The sequence below is a fragment of the Parasteatoda tepidariorum genome, chromosome 5 (genome assembly GCF_043381705.1).
Source record: "Parasteatoda tepidariorum isolate YZ-2023 chromosome 5, CAS_Ptep_4.0, whole genome shotgun sequence".
Taxonomy (NCBI): Eukaryota; Metazoa; Arthropoda; class Arachnida; order Araneae; family Theridiidae; genus Parasteatoda; species Parasteatoda tepidariorum.
Window position 1 is genome coordinate 71,947,940 of NC_092208.1, and position 21,182 is coordinate 71,969,121.

The window sequence follows — 21,182 nt, forward strand, 5'->3', positions numbered from 1 at the left end:
GCATATTTATTCTCATAATTGATTTTGAAAATTTTATATATCTGCAGTTTTTCAGAAAAACCTGTTAGGTTAATTTTAAAAAAAAAAATTGACATCAAATTTTTTAAATTTTTTTTTCAAAAAACTTTCCAAATTAATTGGAGTATGTAATTGCAAATCAATTAATTAATTAATAATTTCTGATTAATTTATTAATTAAAAAATAATTAATTATCCAATTAATTACAAATTAATTGGATTATGGGACAATTACAATAACTAATAGTCTGCATAGAAGCAATAAAATACCGATTTTTCCATATATTGAATTATTTTTTATCTCTCACAGGACCTTCTATGGGCCGAAACGAATGTTGCCCCCTAAAATTGTTCCTCATAAGGCATACATCCCACTAGTTTATTTCAAAATTGTCGAGTCACTCTTCCCTAGTTTCCCTTGTAAGTGACTTCATTAGGCTAGCTTAGTTGCTGCAAGGAAATTCTGGTTGTTTAACCGTATTTGGAGAAAATAGATGATAAACTGTTTTTCTCTCCATTTACAGTTTGAATACCATTTTATTTTTGGTTATTTGACTGTTTTGTTTCAATATGGTAAAATAACTATTAAATAATTTGTTATTTAACTATTTTTCCCGAGAAATTTCTAACAGTGCAGTAGTCAAAATTGGAATGAAATGGAGTGAGTAGTTCCTAAAGATAAAATTTATTCTGATCAATAAATTTTCAAAATTAGAAATTTTATTTCTTAGCAACTATTTCAGTGATTTCTCTTAAAATTTCATTTTTCTTCATTCTAAATTACGTTGTTAAAGATTATGCTAAGCTTGCACAATTTATAGTTCAAAGAAATATTTTTTTGAATTGAGTAACAAAATAATTACTAAAATTAATTTCTTAGTAACCGAGTTCTAAGTGCAGAAGTTGTTTACGTGCCCCCATTTCTTCTCCATCCCCCATTTTGAGCAGCAAAAATTAATATTACATCGAAAAATATTTATACTATATATTTAAATACAAACATGTTTTGATTTACCTGACTTAGTATTTTTATTCGGACAGATACAGGGCTAGATGTATAGTACATTTGGAATGTGCTTTTTGAATTTACATATAAGATCCTGAAAATCTAATCATTAGATTAAAAACGTTTTGCAAATATCATCCACACATTCAAAGTTTTATCTTTATGCAAAGAAATTAAAAACAATGCACTAAAATTAACAAAAATAGAGGAAAATCATAAAAAAATGTTATGAAAAGCATGAGACTGCATATAAAAGTGTAAAGTCATGCTCATGGAAACATGTAATAATAACTTAAGCAATGCATAAAAAAAAACTGCAAACGAAAATATCATCATGTGTTACTGTTATTTAGATACAAACAAAACATAATTTTCTTATTTCTTTTATGTTTAACCAAGACCTGAATATGGCCTAAACCCATTAGATCTGAACCTAGGGTCCATGGTTTCAGAATAGCTTTAGTAAAAATCATAAAAAAAGAAATTATTTTGATATTCCTTTTTTTTGAAATTTAGATAAATTGGATGGACAGAAGGCTGCCGGTTAATTTGCCATAATTTTAAAAAGAAAATTCGAACAGGGTGTCATTTAAAGTCACGTTGTTGACAATTTGCTAGTACGTCGTTAGTAGTACTACAAACTCGAGTCAAGATTTGGTCGAGTTAGTAGTACTACTAATCGAGTCAAGATTGGAACTCCAAACTAATTACGATAAAAGCTTTCCCAATGCTAAGCATAAGTATTCCTCCTACTATCTCTGCTTTTATAGCTGTGTAAATATTAATTTTAGGAGCATAATAAAATAATATATGTAATTAAATAAATGAATAAAAGTAAGAATTAAATTGAAAAAAAAAATGAAAAAAAAAACTTATATTATTAGTATTAATTCATATTTATATTATAATTGGATAAGAAATGGATGTTTTTAGACATTTAGTCGTCTTTTGTTTTCAGTTTCAAGATTGAATTTATATTCATTACAATAAAACAATTTTAATTAAATGTACGAATGCTCTGTTGATAAGATAGCATCACTCAATGCAATGACCGTGACATAAAAATAACAAAATAATAAAATTTTATGTACTTCGAGAGCTTTCGGTTTCTTGATCCCTCAATAATGCTAAAAATGCGGTCAAAGATAAACGGAGGAAAAAAATGTCTCTATGAAGGCTTCTTTTTCTTCCCCTGAAGGAAATTTCATCTTCTCTATTCGATGATATTTTTTGATAATATTTTTGCACTACTAAGGGTGAAGGTGAACAGTTGGCATTTATAACTAATAACAGTGATGGCCATTATCTATAAAGTTCTAGTTAGTACTTTCTGTGCTGCGAACATGTGCACATTATAAGAAAAATATGAGTGGTTTAACTTGCTTTGTACAAAAATATTTTGGTGATTTTTTAAAAAAATTATAGTATTTAAAAATTGACCTTATTTGGCAGTTTACAATGTTTGCCATCTTCTGAAATTGTTATTTTTCTTAAACGTTAATATTTTCCTCAAAAACATTTTATTTTCAAAATACACGGTTATTGTAGTTCTATGTATTAACATTTCATTAATATGTTAATTGTGACGAAATGGACAATCAATTGGATTTGAAAAATAATCACTTGAATTATTTAAAAAAAAAGAAGAAAAAAAAACTTTACCTTAAGAATACAGATTATGTTACTCAATAAGAAGAAATAGTACTTAAAAATAATACGTAATAAATAGTACGTAAAGTAATTCTACTCATTAACGATTCTTTTAAAAATTCAAATGAGAAGAGGTCTTCATCGTTCTTTATTAAGTTTTTACTTTTATTTTTAAAAATTTTATTATAAATGCTGAGATTTAGATCTGATGACATTTAATTTCTCTCTCTTGTTTTGCTACTTTTGATAAACATCGACTCGAGTTTATAAAATAAAAAAAATTAAGATCGCGTGTGGGAAAAATAAATTTTCTACAGCACATAATAAATGGTAAATTAAAAAAAAAAACTAATGAAATTACAAAAAAAAGCATTTAAATTTGCAATAACTTTCGAACAAACCAGAGTTTCGCAACTAAATTCACTTTAAGTTCAGAAATAAAACTGGCTTTTGCTGCACGTCTAATTTAAACTCTGTAGTTGCATTTCACCGGGCTACAGATCCACCAAACACGGTAATTTTCCCCTGGAAGTTTAAGAATTAATTATTCTTGAACTAATTTTTATTTCATCGCATTTCCTGTACATTTTTCTGCTGCCCATCGTAATTTAAAATTTTTAAACCATGTAGTTTTTGCGAAGTAAGACAAAATGCAACTTGAAGAAAAAAGAAATGAGAAAAGTGCAATAACTTTCGTACAAATTTGAATTTTAAAATAAAATATTCGTGTTAGGTCCATAAACAAAACTGGCCTCTTCATCATGTCAAATTTCATCTTGTGACTTGGGGAGCAAACTGTATGGTATTCTTAACACCAATTTTAACATATTCTCGAACTAATTATAGAATTTTTACTTCTATTTCCTTGTACTCTCCTGTACATTTCCTTCTACTCTCTGTACATTTTTCCGCAATCCATTATAGTTTTCGTATGATGCATAACAAGTTTCTAAGTCTTACAGTTTTTGCGAAACAAAACAAATTGTAATGTTAAATTGAACATCCAAAGTAGCGTTGGTGTCGGCCTTTACGATTTTTCTCTACAAATCAAAATTGAAAATTAATCTATTAATTTATTATATTTCCAATGTGTACTAATTTGATCAAACCTGGTTACTTGAGGGTCATATGATCCTCTTATAAGGAAGATTTGAATAGCAGAAATTATAAGGGCTATTAAAAACTACGGCAATAATAATAGTATAAAGCAATAATTAATATATAAAGCAATAATAAATATACAACGCAATAATAAATATATAAAGCAATAATAAATATATTAAGAAATGCTACAGCCTATAATTTCGTCTAAAGAAATATCAAATATTTATTTATACAAGAAAATAACAAATCGTATGAGTTGAAACTGTTAAAGGAATATAACTTGTAAAAGTAAACTCTACTATGTGAACCGACAATTTTATTATTCTCTCTATAGTTTACTTCTTCTACTTGTTTGCTATTTGTTCTTTTTCTTAATATTTCGTGATGTTATCTCTATTTATTTATTTTATTTCATTTCATTATTTTTTCACTTTGTATCTTCTCTCGATTTCTCCTTTGATAGGATATCTATCGGAATCCTTGCTCGATTAAAGCAAAGAAATTATTCTTTCCAACGGAACAGTAGACGTATTTCGTTTTGGAAATGGAAATTTTCCGAGCAATAAGTGATTACGTCTAATCATGTAATGAAAAGAGGATTAAAGTGGACACCTGAAAGCGATATAACGCTTGTGGGTAGAATCTGATTGGCTTTTTAATTGACAAATACCATGATTTATCCACGATGACGTCACTTGCAGGTATCCAATTATTTCAAAATCAAAATTTGTGTTTAATGCAGGTATAAAACAAGAAAAAAAATTGCAAAAAGGCTTTTGTTATTGTCTGTCGAAGAAAGTATAATTTTCTTCATTTTTTTCTGGATAAGAAGGAAGCATTATAGTTTTTGTATGAATAATAGGCCTTTCAAAGTTTCTCGATTTCCCCACTTTTTTCCTCTCCGTTACCATGATGTCGACGAATCTCTCTTTTTATCCACACCATCAATATGTTATTATTGAGCCATGGTAGAGCCAGGGGATAGAGGGCTCGCCTTCCAATGAGGTGGTTCGGGTTCGAATCACAGCGATGGCAGGACGATACAAATTCCACAACCAGCTCTCACCGACCACCGAGCTGACGTAAAACATCTTCAGTGGTAGACGGATCATGGGTTAGAGTTCCCGTACCGTCAAGCAAACCGTGGGAGGTTTTCGTGATTTATATTTCTATGTAAAACAAATGCGGATTAGTTCCTTAAAAAAGTCCTCTACGAAGGCAAATTTTCCCCAATATTTGACACAGGAGTTCTCTTGTCTTCTGGATTGGGCTCACAATTACAAGGCTACGGATTTAAATATTGGCAGTCGTCGTAAACTCAAAAATTGGGTCGACTGTTCAACGACGGTTATAAAATATGTTATTGTCATTATAATATTGTAATAATGTGGATGCTAATTTTAATTACAAGGAGTATAAGAAAACTTTTTTTTTGTAAAAATTTAAAAAAAAATAGTTTGTAATTTGTCTCTATGTGAAAGCATATTTATTAACATCGTCTTTGGAATGAAAACTCTACTTAAATTAAAACAACCTTACAGCCTGAAAAAACAAATTGCAGACACATTTGGAGTAAAAAGTGCAGTTTTTAAGACCCTAAACTTCATAAGCGATTGGCATTTAGTGTACTTAATGCCAATAGCAAATAATGTGCACAGCAAAATTTGGTTGAAGGACATTTGTTTTTTATCTATTTCCGTTCACAACAAAAAAAAAAAATTCTTAATTTATTTTCAGAAATGCTATGCACCGAAATATAATTATCTGTTTTGTTCTATTCTATTTTTTTATTGTTATTCGGTAGAAATAAAATAGAATTATGCATTTCTTCTACCTCTTCGCAGGGGAAAATCTTTATTATAGTTTAAATCTTAATCCTAACATTAGCAAGTATGTTCCTGATAAGGGGATGCCATGCCGCGGGAAAAACTTTTCACGATAAATTTTGTTTCACTTCTATTGATATTAGAAATTTTAATGAGAAAACTCATCGAGTTCAACTTAACCTAGAGTAAACAATTAAATTTAAAATGCAAGAAATCAAAATGCAAACAAATGTTGGCAGGATTATTTGGGATAACGCAATGGGGAAGTTATCCTGCAACAATTTGTTTGCTTTTGTGTAATTAGAAAGTTATTTTTTTTAGCAACGACATCCAATTCAGTAAACATTGAAGTTTTAATTGGTGAAAAAAGCTGCTGACTTTCAAAATAACAAAATAAAGACAAGTTATTGCTATATTTTCTCCGCAGCAGAAATGCGCATTGGGGGTGCTCAGTGTTGGCCTATAAGTAATCCTGCCAACATTTGTTTGAATTTTAAATTTAATGGTTAACCCCATGTTTACCTGAATTCCCTTTTCTACACTTCAAATTTTAAATTACTTGTGTGGGTGAAAGTAAATTTGCCATAAAAGGTTTCTTCCGCTGTATATCTTCGTCTTGAGGAATCAGTAGAACTTCTTCAGACAGGCATCTTTCAAGAATATAGACATTGTTGGTAACGCTATTTTTATCAATTTATATGCTTCAAATTTTAAATTACTTATGCAGATGAAAGTAAGTAAGCCATAAGGGGTTTNCGAGACGAGACTGAGAAGCAACAGCGCAGGAGGTGAATGATGCATTCTCAAATAACAAGTCAACCGTACAATGTGGACTATCCATCGAAGTAAGCGTAACCGTTAAGAGTTTGCGAAGTGGGCGTTACTTGCGTGTTCAAATCACGTCCGGGTCACCAATGTGGGGGGCAGAGTTATCGACCACGCCAACCTTCATCTATCAAAAGGTACCTCATGATAGAATCAAGTTAGCATGCTTTATATACTAGTGAATGATGTTAAACTTTCGTAGTGGTAGTTACGCCACAGTAATCCTGCCAACATTTGTTTGAATTTTAAATTTAATGGTTAACCCCATGTTTACCTGAATTCCCTTTTCTACACTTCAAATTTTAAATTACTTGTGTGGGTGAAAGTGAATTTGCCATAAAAGGTTTCTTCCGCTGTATAGCGTCCTCTTGAGGAATCAGTAGAATTTGAAAAACTGTATAAACCGGCATCTTTCACTAATATAGACATTGTTAATCACGTTATTTTTATCAATTTATATGCTTCAAATTTTAAATTACTTACGCAGGTGAAAGTAAGTAAGCCATAAGGGATTTCTTCTGCTGTATAGCGTCCTCTTGAAGGAATCAGTAGAATTTAAAAAACTATATAAACTGGCATCTTTCAATAATATCGACATTGTTGATGACGTTATTTTTATCAATTTATATGCTTCAAACTTTCAATTACTTATGTAAATGAAAGTAAATTTGCCATAAAAGGTTTCTTCCGCTGCATAGCCGCAGCCGAGAAACTATAGACACCATTGAAAAAAGAAAATGTTTTAAAAATTTTTGAGAAAAGCGTGTTTGAGCCAAGCAGCATTTTTTAAAATTTAAAATAAACAAGAATTTGATGAATGAAGTAAAATTATTATTTTTTAATGTAATAAGTTAATAAATAAATAAAAAAAATTACTTTTCATTTCTTGGCAGTGATCAAAAATTTGCGAATTAGGATTTTTTGAGAAAAATATAAGTATTATAGCAAGGTGTTATAATTTAGATTTATAAGCATATCCTGAATTTATAGCACTCATTCTACCAGCTGATCTAATTTGAAGACAGGATGGAATTAGTGCAATAATGACGTCTGATGTCATTGCTTCAAATTTTATCACATTTTTACGTGACTTAAGTCTTTTGTTGTCAATTACTGTCATTCCACATTCTAAAATGACTTTTCGTTCTATGAATCAGCAACAAAATTTGATGTCTGTAATTTTAGTGTTGGGTTAAGTTAAAAAGCACTTAAAATACCTGCGTTATAAATTAAGGTAAGTCGTTTATTTACTTGGTTTTCAGACATTTGTGTGTAAATAACTATTATTGCTACAATCATTATAAATTTATATACAGTGGGTAAAAAAAGTTTCCGTACGGTCACTAAATTTAAGAGTAAATGAGCATAATTTGTGAAGTATTGCATTTTTTCTTTAAATACTGTCTATATGTGTTTAGTATAAGTCTATAGAAAGAGATTTTTATAAATTTTCATTTTTACAAAACGAGAAAAGCATATTATTTGCAATATCTAAGGTAAGTTGAAATTTGCAATGCAAAAAAAGTTTCCGTACGCTTTATGCAAATTCTTTCTGACGTGTTTAAAACAGGCCCGCAATAAATCTTTGACGTTAGAAAGTTAATCGTTAAAGTTGATCGTCTCAAACTGGAAGTTCCCAGAGCTATTCGGGAATTAGTGATTAAATTGCGAAAAGATGGATTATCCATGAGAAGGATTAGTGAAATGACTAAAAAATCGAAGTCTACTGTGCAATATATCATTGAAAGATATCGTAAACTTCATTCACTTGAGGATAGAGATCGATCCGGGAGGCCGTCCAAATTAAATCGCGTGCATAAAAGAAACATCATACGCCAAGTTCAAGAAAATCCACGAATTAGTGCACCGCGGTTGGCAGCTGATTTAATGGTTAGTTACAACATTAAAGTCTCAACTCAAACCGTGAGAAATGTCATTAAAAACAGTGGTTATCATGGGTGTGCTGCCCGGAAGAAACCCTATATAAGTTTGTGCAATAGGAAAAAGCTCCTCGAGTTTGCAAAGAAGCATGTAAGCAAGCCATTATCTTTTTGGGAATCCATTCTTTTTAGTGATGAATCAAAATTTAACATTCATGGGTCAGATGGCCGAGTTATGGTGTGGAGAAAACCAAACAAACAAATGCTAACTAAGAATTTATGCGGAACTGTGAAGCACGGTGGTGGCGGTGTTATGGTGTGGGGGTGTATGGGTGCTGCTGGAGTAGGAAATTTGCAATTCATCGAGGGAACTATGGATCGATTTGGATATCTAGATATTCTTAAACAAAATGTGTTATCCAGCGCAGAGAAACTATCTCTTGGAACTGGATTTACTTTTCAGCAGGACAACGATCCTAAACATACCTGCCTGGAGTGGTGCCTTAACCATCTTAAACAACAACTTCATAGCCCTCCCCAGTCACCCGATTTAAATCCCATCGAACACTTGTGGGAAGAAATTGGCCGACAACTTAAAAAATATGACATAAAAAACAAAGTTGAACTCAAAAGTGCCGTTAGTAGCATTTGGTGTAATATTTCTCCAGAAACAACAAAAAAAACTTGTAGGGGTAATGCCAAAACGTCTAAGAGAGGTGATAAAGGCCAAAGGAGGGCCCACTGATCATTAAATGCATTTTTGTAAATGTATTTTGCATTTTTGTAAACTTTTTTCGTGTGCTGGGGCACCGTAAGGAGACTTTTTTGTTCTATGTTTACGGCATTTTTTGAGTTTTTAATATTTATTATTTAATTTTGTCAGTATTATCATCCTTTTACTATGAATAAATATTAAATAATATTAGTTTTAACACATTTTTATCATTATGAATTTTGTGTGACAAATTAAACTTTGATTTGCACTCGTATCTGCTTACGGAGACTTTTTTTACCCACTGTATATATATTGAAATAAATAAATTATAGAATATTAAATCCTAAATTAATTATACAAGTGTCTTTTTTATATTGACTATTGATCTTCAAACAATTATAAATTTGAATAATAACGCTCTTACGATCATTTTATATTTTCTAATTATCCCCCTCAATTTTATTTGTCTTTGCTAAAATACTGAATTCCGTCAAAATACTTTAAAGTCAGGACGGTTTATACAGGGTACTTCATAATCACTGCCCTTCATGTACATTTTGAGAATCCTTGTCAAAATTATAGTAAAAAAAAGTGTACACATTAGCAGTTGCAAAAAATATTAAGGTAAGAAAAAAAGAAAGCTTAAACCAGTTAATTGCCTGTTAAAATGCAAGCGTCGTTTTAATAATCATCTTTCAACTCTTCTCTGCTTCCCCCCGATAATTAAACAGGTTTTGATGTTTTCTGTTTCAATTTTGTGCATAGTGTTTCGGATAAACCTTGGTGGATCAGGGGATAGAGTGCTCACCTTACAGCGAGGTGAACTGGGTTCGAATCTCAGCGGTGGCTGGAATATTCTCCCGTAAAATATCCTCAGCGGTAGACGGATCATGGGTTAGAGTTCCACTGCCGTCAGGCTAACCGTTGGAAGTTTCCGTGGTTTCCCTCTCCATGTACCGCGAATGGGGGTTAGTTCCCTCGAAAAGTCCTCCAAGAAGGCAAATTTCTTCCAATACTTGATCTTGGAGTTCCCTTGTCTTCTGGATTGGGTACAAAATTACAAGGCTACGGAGTTGAACATTGGCAGTCGTAAACCCAAAGTTGGGTCCGCTGTTCCAAAAATATAATAATATAGTGCTTCGACGAGCTGAGGTGGTTCTGGGGGCAGGGCGCTCGTCTTTCTGTGAGACAAACCAGATTTGAATCCTAGCGGTGGCTAACGAATGCGATAATTCTCTGGGGTTTTCCTTTCTATATTATGCAAATGTTAGTTAGTTGCATCAATAAGTCTTCCACGAATTCTAATGTATCTCAATGCTTAATCCAGGAGTTTACTTGTCTTCTGGTTTGGGTTCAAAATTTCAAAGTTACGTAGTTGAACATTAATAGTCGTAAATCCAAAAATGAGTTGGCCTTTCACCGCCGGTTATAAAATGAAATAAATTAGTCATTCAAGAGATTTCAGAATCGATTTTATCCTCCTCGTTTCAATATGAATTTGGGATCCCTAGTGAGAATACTTATTTTTTCGACTTCAGTTTTTATTACCTACCTAATAACATATGTAAAGAGTATACAAGTTGTTTCCTATAGGAAACAACTTGTATATGCTTAACGTTTAAGATTAAACGTTTAAGATTCTGTTGTGCTTTAGTTTTACTGAAATTTAATTTTTTGAATTAAATTATTTTTTAATTTTTCTCTCTTTCTTTTTCTTCTCTTTTTTTTTTAAAAAAATTTTTTTATTCATTTTTCGTTCCTTGATTTTACCGCCTATATTTGCTACAGAAGGAAACAACTTGTATATGCTGTAATGTATTATATGTTTTTGTGTCTGAATCTTGTTTTAAATCTAAATAATTAAGCGGACTCTTTAAACGTTTAAGATTCTGTTCTGCTTTAGTTTTGTTAGAATTAAATTTTTTGAATTAATTTATTTTTCAATTTTTTTTTCTCTTTCGTTTTTTTTAAAATTTTTTTTATTCATTTTTCATTCTTTGATTTTGCCGACTATATTTGCTATAGAAGGTATGAAACGTAATTTAAACAAGAGAATGTAAATGAATTGTAAAATGAACGAGGGAAAAAAGTCTCTAAAAGGTAATTAAAATTGATGGTGAAACAAATTATAAATTATTATTTATGTTTAAGTATCCAAACTTTTGCATAATTCAGTGATAAAGTCGATTGAGTAAATTTATTAAGCCTAAAAATAAAATTTTGTAAAATTTTGCTTTCTATAATTAAATTATTTATATTTTAATTTTCTGCATAATTATTTATAATGAGTCTGATTTTGCAGCTGGGAAAAAACTTGCTGTATTTGTAAGATTATTCCAATTTGATTGGAACTTTTTTTTCCATTTTTGATGACGATTGAAATTTGATGATTTTGTTGTACCCGAAAACAAAGATCTTGCTGTTTTCACCATCTACTATAAACAGACTTCATGACGTCACGACAACAATCCTGATATTTCGTCAAGGCTTCACCGTCCTCCACGTTAACTGCATTCGCGTGATACCCATTCCATATTTCTTTTTTGTTTTGTTATAGCACCACGTGACTACCTGGCGACGTAAATGTTTTTCTTCCGCATCCACATCAAGTTAGAAATGTTTTGAAAATGAGCAAAAAAATTTCAAAGGTGAGCTGTTATTGAATATTCATAACATTTTCAATGTATTAAACTAATTAATTTATTTACTTACATTTTAAATTTCAACGGTTGCAGTAGTACATCGTAATTAAGTTTTTTCTTTCGAAATTATTTCAACAAAACTGAAGATAGAATGTCCTCAAGTTATACTATTGACTAGAAAAAAAGAAATATTTTCACCCTTGCACCGTGAAAGACTTTGATCTCTATGTCCACTTGCTTGTAATTGATTTGATTTTTGATTAAGATTTTTCTATCTCTTTTTACTCTGAATGATTTTCAACTTGATCGCCTAGTAGGTACATCTTGAATAATTTTTCAAATTTACTATTTACTTTTTATTCTTTTCTTGTCTTGAAACCTAAAATCAGTAATAAAAAAAGTGTGCTTCTATTTAGTGATATGAATATCGTTTGAGTTTTTAGCAAGAAGTAAAAAAACGAACGCTGAGTGTCAAACGTTTTATTTTTAGTTATGAATGTTCAGCAGTATTCATGCGTAAAAATATCTTATCTAAAGTTTCCAGTTACTTTTGAATAATATTAAAGTTCGTAAGTTCAATATTAATGGAAAAAATGCTAGCTTTTTATTTTGTAATTGCAATCTAATAGTTAGCAGATGTTATATTATGAAGCCGATTTTCGAAAAATTCCCTCCTTTATTATAAAAATGAAATTAATCAGTTATATTAATCTAATAAAATTGTAGTTATTTTGAATTTTGAAACCACATTCGAGGTATGGAATTATCTATACATTAGGAAATTAACATAAAAAATGAATCTCTTAATTGGGTGTATTGTTTCAATTGTCATTTGTTTCAAACATGTATGGGGGAAAGTTTACAATAGGAGGCCTTTCTTATTTTTTGTCAAATTTTTATGTTCTTGCAAAAAACAGGAAAAATGGCTAAATGATATTTTCTAATAATAATTAAAAAATGGAAGATTTCATGATACAGTTAAAGCTTAAATTTACAAATCTTTTTAAAATGTATAGTTTTTAGAGTTATACTGTATTTTAGAAATACTATGTTTCTATTATTAGGTAAAAAGGTTAAAGAGAAACATGTAAGTGACATTTTGACATAAAATAATTTTTTTTATTAAAAATTAATAAATGAACTTTTTAATTAGAGGAGTGATTTCAATTGTTAATTGTTTTAATACTGTATTTAGCCAAATCAAAATTACGAAATAGTTTCTAGAGTTGGAATTTAGGAATATTATGTTTAAAATGTTTGTTTTAGAAAGAGCTTATGGAAGAACATTATATATTGCCATAAAATGCTTTTATTAAATATTAATACAAATGAATTTATTAATTATTTGTATAAGTTCAATCATCAAAGTTTTAAACATATTAATATACATATCTAATAATACTAACACTATTTCATGAATTGTTATTTGTTTTAAAAATATATCTAATTTATTTCAAACTTGCATATAACCAAGTTAGTTATCTATAATTGTATCTAAAATGGGGATGAATTTTAGAAATAATACATTTTTAGTGCTTAGTGTAGAAGAATGAGTTACATAGCATGTGCATTCAGATTTTTAAATCTGTTTATTAGCTACAGTCAATTTCAGTATTGAAGATCAATCTTTGCTCATCTACTTAATGTTTCAGCAGCATTTAAATCAGTGATAATAAATGTAAATAATTCCTTAAATCATAAGAAAAATTCACTATGGCCTCTTGAATATTGTAAAACAGCCATATGTTTTATCTACTCTTGATTTTCTTATCACAGCATACCTTACATTTTATGATAAGTCACCTGTTTCCATACTATATCTTTTCAATTTTACAGCAAATAACCACAATAGTATGGTTATCAATAAAATTGTTTCTTGTCATACTCTTACCGTGAATTAATAATTTTAAAACTGTAAAAGAACTTATTCAAATAGCAAAATCATTTTTGAAGACGTCCCTATTTCGGCAATAAGTATAAGATATTTTGATTTGCTTTTAAATTTATTTTCTATTTAAATATAATGTGATTATTGCAAAAATGTATTTTTAAAACTTATTTGAAGTAGCCGATTTAATTAGAATAATCAATATTAGTACGTTTTTTAACTCTTGAAGTTCAAGAAATACTTAAAATAGTAAAAAATGCATTTGCTTTTGAGGTAATTGCCAATGTTAAAAAGAAGGAATGTTTATTTTCGTCTCTTTCACAGTTACTTTTATTGCGATATTGCTTTTGCATTTTGTTACTGTTTAGTGTTACATGTAGAAAGAATTACTGTTTATAGTTGTCAATCGCCAAAATCTTACTTTTAAATTAGATAAATATAAGAAGTTAAGCATAGTAGTGTGCTAAAAAGTGTTTACAGATTATATCCTTTAACCCCTTTCTGTGTTGATTTATTTTAGTTCATAAAGTACCAGTACTTGTTTTCTTTTTAAATTAAGGCACGGGTACTTTTACCCAAAATATCTTATTTCATATACTTTTTCAAAAGATGGTGTTGGATTTCTTACTGTTTGTCATTTGGTGAAAATAATAGTAACCAAATCATAAAGAATAATGTATCAAACAAATTTGTTATAGGGTTATACCTTTTTATTGGTTTATTTGTTTTGGTTGCCAACTAACATAAAAAAATCAGAAGAAAAAAATATTGTTGGCAAAGTTGGAAATTGCACAATATTTTTTTTAATATTGAAAATGATTTATTGAAATATGACCTTTCATTGATAAAAGCTTGTGAAAATGCTATTCCTTGTACCTAAAAAGAATACCAATTTAATTAACTATAACTTGGAGCCTTTGTATGATGAATGAAAAAAAAAAAAAAACGATACAAGTGTGGTCAAAACAAGGTTGTAAAATTTGGTGAAGGAAGTACTGTAGACAGGGTTGGCAGGTTTTTGACATGTGACAGTTTTTGACAGTTTAAACCATGGTTTAAACCGTCACGTCAAAAACCTCACTGTCAAAAATGTCGAAAATGTCAAAAACCTATATTCATATGTGAAATTTAATTAATACATAAAATTTATATATTTTTTATAAAGGATAGTGTTTCTAAATATGTTCTAGAAAAAATAAATTTAAAATTTTGAAGAAANGAAACGGATTTTATTCTAAATGGCGCAAATGAGAAATTTTTTTCAAAATGCGAGAAATTCGCGAATTTTGAAATTGGTTTATAGAATGCGCGAATTTCTCGCGGTAATAATTTTTTAGTGCGAGAATCTAAAAAAATATGCGAGATTCTCTCATTCTCGCGCTGTAGTGAAAACACTGTTAACTGATATTTTTTTTAATGAACTTGATCTAGATTCTCTTAACTCAAGTTGACACTTTGTAATTAAAATTTTATATATATATATATATATATAAATAAAAACCTTTCTTTCAGATTTTTTACTGAGGCAAATAAATAAAGGAACAATGGAAGGCAATGCTCCAGAATCGCAACCACCACAACACATGTAAGTTAAACCATCTTTCATTCATTGATAATATGATTAATTTGTAATCCTAATTGTAGAAACCTTTGTAATGATCTGTAGTACCACCATATTTTTTATCTGCCAAACATGTAGTAAAATATTTTTATTTAAAAGTTGCACTTTGTTGCATCATAAGTTTTACAAGGCAAGAATATTTAATATTTTTCCACAATATATTTCAAATGAATAATATTTTGGGATTTCAATCATCTGGATGATTGAAATCCCAATGATCATCAAATCCCAATAATCCCATCAAAAATGAACTGAATATCTGGTGAACAAAATGAAGCTTGTAAGAAAATAATGCTCAAAACAATCCAAATCTTTAAAAATATATAAGTTTTACATGAAATTAACATAAATTTGACTGTTGATGTTCTAAAACAGTGGTTACCAACTGGCGGCCTATGGGCCACATCCGACCCGCCAAGCTTTTTTTGTGGCCCGCGAACTAAAATGTATTAGTTGTCATTTTTTGCGGACAATTTTTGTAAAAAATCTATTGGGGTTTAAAGTACTTTTCTGCGTTAAAAAAAACTTAATTTCTTCGTTTCTGTGAAATTTAACATACTAACAATGTAAAAAATTTATTTCTCAGGTAAAAATCTACTTCTTATTTTAAATTGAAATTCAATACTTTCGTTTTGTACAACTTGATAAAAATCTGAAAGTAATATTTAATGTTCCTTCAAGCATAAGAGTTCTGTATAAAATGTTGATAAAGTTGCGACTTGCCATTTGACTGGTGTTTTTAATTACGGCCCCCGGCCTCATTTAAGTTGGAAACTCCTGTTCTAAAACATAAAACAAATGAAGGGAAAAGGGGGGAAAAGTAAAATGGCTGTAGAAATTATGAATATAAACTGTGCTATGCTGCATACTGTCACATCAATTATTGTTGATGGAGCCTGAGCAAAAGCATATACGATTCTCAAGTTATGACTTGATAAATGTATTTAGGGATTGACAGTAAAGTTTATATGTTATACAAGATAATTTTGAAAGGTGACTGACTAAGCTGGTCGCCAAAGGCAACTAGTGCATCGATAAAATTGCACTGCAATGCAAAAACTTGTTGTTTTTTTTTAGGTAACAGTTAAATTTCTTAGGAACTATTATAATTAATTTCGGAATCAGGATTGGCTTTTGATTTTAGAAACTGGTTTTTGACATCACAAATGTCAAATGCGGGTTGAAACTACAAAAATCTAGTGTGTGATTTATCCTCAACCTAGGTATGAGGTTTATGACTAAAATTTGGTGTAAGCAGTTTTATAGCATAAAATTTTATTTATAAATAATTCAATATGTACTTCTTCTACCTGCATTACAGCCGATTGCCAGCCATGACTGTCTCAAGCATCTTTATCCATATCTTGATCAATCAGATGCCACTACGTTCCATGTATCAACTCTCACACTGCTCTGATTCTTTACCACATTACCTAACCATATTGCATGTAATCCAGCTCTTTCTTTTTCTTTCTGGCTTGAAAAAAGTTGTTTTTTTTTTATTGAGTTCTCATTGTCATATCTATAGATAGGACCTAGCCATCTCATTTATTGAATTTTAATAAACTTCACTATATTTGGTTCTGAATTTGTTGTATAATTCAAAGTTGTATCTTATTCGTACATTATTCTCCATTACCACGTTTAAATTTTTTCTCAAGATTTTTCATTCAAATATAAGTAATCTATTTTCTTCTAATTCGTTCATTGTTCAGTACTCTCTTCCATAAAAAAAACTAATAATTTTACTAAGGTTTTACATAGTTATATCTTTTGTTTTCTTAATCAAGTATTTTGATTTGAACTATTCTTTTATTCCAAAATAGCATATATTAGCCATATTTATTCTGTTGGTAATTTCTTTTTATTATGCCATTATTCTTGTTTAAAATTGTTCCCCAGTATTTAGACTGTTCATTTCTCCAATGAAAAGATTGCTGCTGCTTATTTAATTTGGTATCAAGTAGTTCTTTTAACCTTCCGTTAGTCGCGCACTTGTTTCCGACATGGTTAATCGCGTTGCACCTGTGAGGTGTTTCTGATTTTTTGAAAGCCAAATGAAATTTAGTCTAGTTTAAATAGTTAATTGTTACCAATTTAAGACTCTTTAGAGAGATAAATATCAAAAAACTTATTTACCGAAGTACCGAAGATAAATTTTTCTTCCTCCCGCGTCGGATCTCTTCCTCCATCACAAGATGTTCAACCAATTAACGCAAGAAGGTTCTGCGGTTTTTTACTCCGTAACCATTTTCTGTGTATATAACTTGACCATTTATACCTGCTACGTTGAGTAGGACAGAAAATGAGATAAAATATATATATTTAATTCATAAAAATATTATATCCATAATACTTGCGTCAATGGTCGCGCTGCACCAGAGGGGTGATTTGAGCGGTTCCAACTCTCCATCGACATGTTCTAAGGTCGGTTTTACACGGACATTTGAGTAATCCAAAGTTAGGAACATAACATTAGGCTCGACCCCCGGAAAAATCTATTGACGGCAAAGGAGGTGGAAGTGCAGTAGGGATGCACCTGTGAGGTGCGCGCGACTAACGGAAGGTTAAGCTATGATTATCTGTGTGAGTGCAACATGACCATGACATTGGAGCGAATATTAACGGGGAATCAATCGTCAACCTTCCTGTTTTGAGGGGCATACATTCTATGTGTTCAAACTTAATGCATTCGCACATGCTGCTGCAGCACCTTGCAGAGCCGAATTTGCTTTTTTCAAAAGAAAAGGCTCCGTCGGATATAGATAAACCGCCTTTGAGAACAGATACTTTGAAAGTGGATCTATTATAGAATTAATATGAGCCTCATTTTACCCTAATCGTTTATAACCTTAGGCACTACGAAATATCCATGCTCAGGTTTTGTATTGGACAATGTCTCTTTAATGTTTTGAAAATTTATAACATCATCACATAGCATCATGGCAGTATAGATGAATGCCCTTATGTATACTGCCATAAGGTATAGGAGAAACACCTTCAAGTATTCACTTGCAATAAAGTATCATGTATCCAATCCAGCATTGTCAGTTCTCATTTGATAATTTAGATAGGCTTTTCAAAAACATACTTTTTTATTTTCAGTAATTTTGCTTGTTATTGGCATGATTTTAGTCTTTTCTTTATTGACAATTAATCCAAGATTTTTAGTTGCACTCCCAATGTCTTTGTGAACTGCCATTATATCTTTCTTAGTTCTATATACAGTATTTATATCAGTGGTTCCTAATTTTTGTTCATCTTTGGAACCATAAAGGATCAAACTTCTATAGGCGGAACCCCATAAATAAAATATATAAAGTTACAATCAAGACTTAGTTAGAGTAAAGACTTCATAAATAAAGTATATAAAGTTAATTGGGACAGGGTTGGGTTTTTGACATGACAAGGGTATAATACTGGTTTAAACCGTCAAAAACTGAAGTTTGCCAAGAAAATATATAAACTTCAAAACTATCAACAGTTGCCATGCATTATACTGAAATTTAATTATACTATAGGTAATCAGCAGGTTTTAAAATATTTTTTAATTAAAATTAAGGTAAAATAACAGATTTAAAATCTCAGAAATTTATATTCAAATGCATGTGCAGAAAAATTTTGCACAAAAATTGTTTAAATATTTATATTTAAAAAAATTTTTTTTTTCTTTTTGATACTTAAGAAAATTAAAAGTTTATTACTATGCATTTTTGACATATAAGGAACATATAACTAATATTTATAAGGAACTTACAAGTTATGTTGTATAAATACAAACTTGATATAAGATACAAGTGTATAAAAATTTTTTTTTAATGTTATACCGAATATCTTTATTATCCAGTATGTTAATTTGAATTTAAAAGTAGTTATATTTATGAATAATGATAAATATAATTCATATTGTTTATTATATTTATTTATAATTATTACACTTATCATTTTAAAACAATTTTTATCTCTTAATTTTTTTTTCTCCACTTGTATTAAGAATACAAATAATGCATATCTTGAAAGCAAGAAGTAATTATTCAACAGCTGAATATTTAGATATTCAACAAAACTATATAGTATTCAGCAAAATGAAATTCACAAGTATTTGGATAAACTAAATTTTCAGCATAGTAAATGAATAGGCTGAATATACTGTAAATCGACACTAACTACTCTGTGTATTTAACAGAAAGCACTTAAATTTGTATTGTCTTATGTTAACTATGAATTTAAAAAAATTGAAGATTTAAAATTCAGAATTACTGATTTTTCTGAAAAACTAACAACCAATCACAAAAGTCAAACTAAACAGAAGAACATTACAGTCACTGATCCATGAAATATTTAAACAAATTATTATGGAAATTTTTTAATTATCCTAATTAAATACATAATTTTAAAAATTAGAACATGCATCACACTACATAATCAAAATGAAAATGATGGAAGTAGAAATTTAATTCAAAATTCAATAGTCTAGTTCATTTGCTCCTCGCAGCATACGGTAGCACATAACTAGTTTTGAACATTTTTCCACCACCAAACAAAGTATGTTGAAAGCAGTTCACTAATCCCCCTCCCCCCAGTTTACTTTAGAAGAGCTAAAAATAGACAAAAATTCCCTGATTGTGAATGTTGCATGTGCCCAACCTGTTTAAAAGATTTTTCTTTAAAAGATGTCTAATGTACAAAACTACTAATGTTTATCTTTAAAAGTGTCTAATTTTTAGTATAATCTATACTATACACTAAATTTGGTTATAAATAAATGTCTTAATAATATCACTACAGATTTTCAATAACACATGAAAATGAATGCATAATATTACGAAAGATGTGAGCTTTCAAAAGTACAAGATTTTGGTTACTATTCTAAATATAAGTGTTTCTTCAAAATTTTAAATGTATTTTTTCTAGAACATATTTAGAAACACTATCCTTTATAAAAAATATATAAATTTTATGTATTAATTAAATTTCACATATGAATATAGGTTTTTGACATTTTCGACATTTTTGACAGTGAGGTTTTTGACGTGACGGTTTAAACCATGGTTTAAACTGTCAAAAACTGTCACATGTCAAAAACCTGCCAACCCTGAATTGGGAACATATAAACCAATAGAATTCTGTTTTATTTTGAAAATATTACATTATATAAATTTATAAATTTTATGAAAATATATAAATTTTATGTATTAATTAAATTTCACATATGAATATAGGTTTTTGACATTTTTGACAGTGAGGTTTTTGACGTGACGGTTTAAACCATGGTAAACCATGGTTTTGACGGTTTAAACCATGGTTTAAACCGTCAAAAACTGTCACATGTCAAAAACCTGCCAACCCTGAATTGGGAACATATAAACCAATAGAATTCTGTTTTATTTTGAAAATATTTCATTAAAGGTCTAAATTATTTTTTCATCCTTTAATCATTATCTTAATTTATATTTTATGTCACATAGTACAGTTCGTAATTCTGGAATCTTATCTAGTAATGAATTTGTTTTTGTTGTATATACGTTAGCTAAAAATAAATAAAATAACAGAATAATGGTTTTCTTTGGAAGGAAAACTAAAAAGGACTGTTATTGACATTGAAAATGATTATATTTCTTTATTTGCAAATTTGTTTTATTTTATTATTATTTTGATTTGAAAAGCTGCAGAAGAAATACTGAAGCAATTATTTTATAAATGCATGTTCTTTTCATAGTTAATGCAAGATATTGTTTTTATAAAACTTATTAAATTTTTTTTCACTATTTCTTTTTATTGGCATTTTGGTTCTATTAATTTCATAAAGTCAAACAAAATATTGGATAATGGATTATTGATTAGATTTAAATATCATTAAAAATTTCAAAACAATTACTGCCAAACAAAAAAACTCATAACTTTTAGAACATCTTTAATTCTTCTACGGAAACTTGAGGTTTCGAGGAATACCATTCGGGATCCGCTGATTTATATTATCAGCAAATATTCATAATTGTACTGGCTT

The 21,182-nt window shown here is 29.4% G+C and overlaps 1 protein-coding gene across 10 annotated transcripts in view; it reads left to right on the forward strand.

Moving 5' to 3' along the window:
- Positions 1–21,182, forward strand: part of LOC107443017 (choline-phosphate cytidylyltransferase B) — a 56,171-nt gene that overhangs the window by 10,918 nt on the left and 24,071 nt on the right. For 3 of the 10 annotated variants that reach the window (XM_043051572.2, XM_043051573.2, XM_043051577.2), the window contains exon 2: positions 15,067–15,139. In XM_043051572.2, the coding sequence (XP_042907506.1) occupies positions 15,067–15,139 (73 nt within the window). Of the gene's footprint in view, positions 1–7,539; positions 7,664–11,331; positions 11,673–11,842; positions 11,984–15,066; positions 15,140–21,182 lie in introns of those variants that run through there. The other 7 variants (XM_071180590.1, XM_043051575.2, XM_071180591.1 and 4 more) reach the window with 5 other exon arrangements.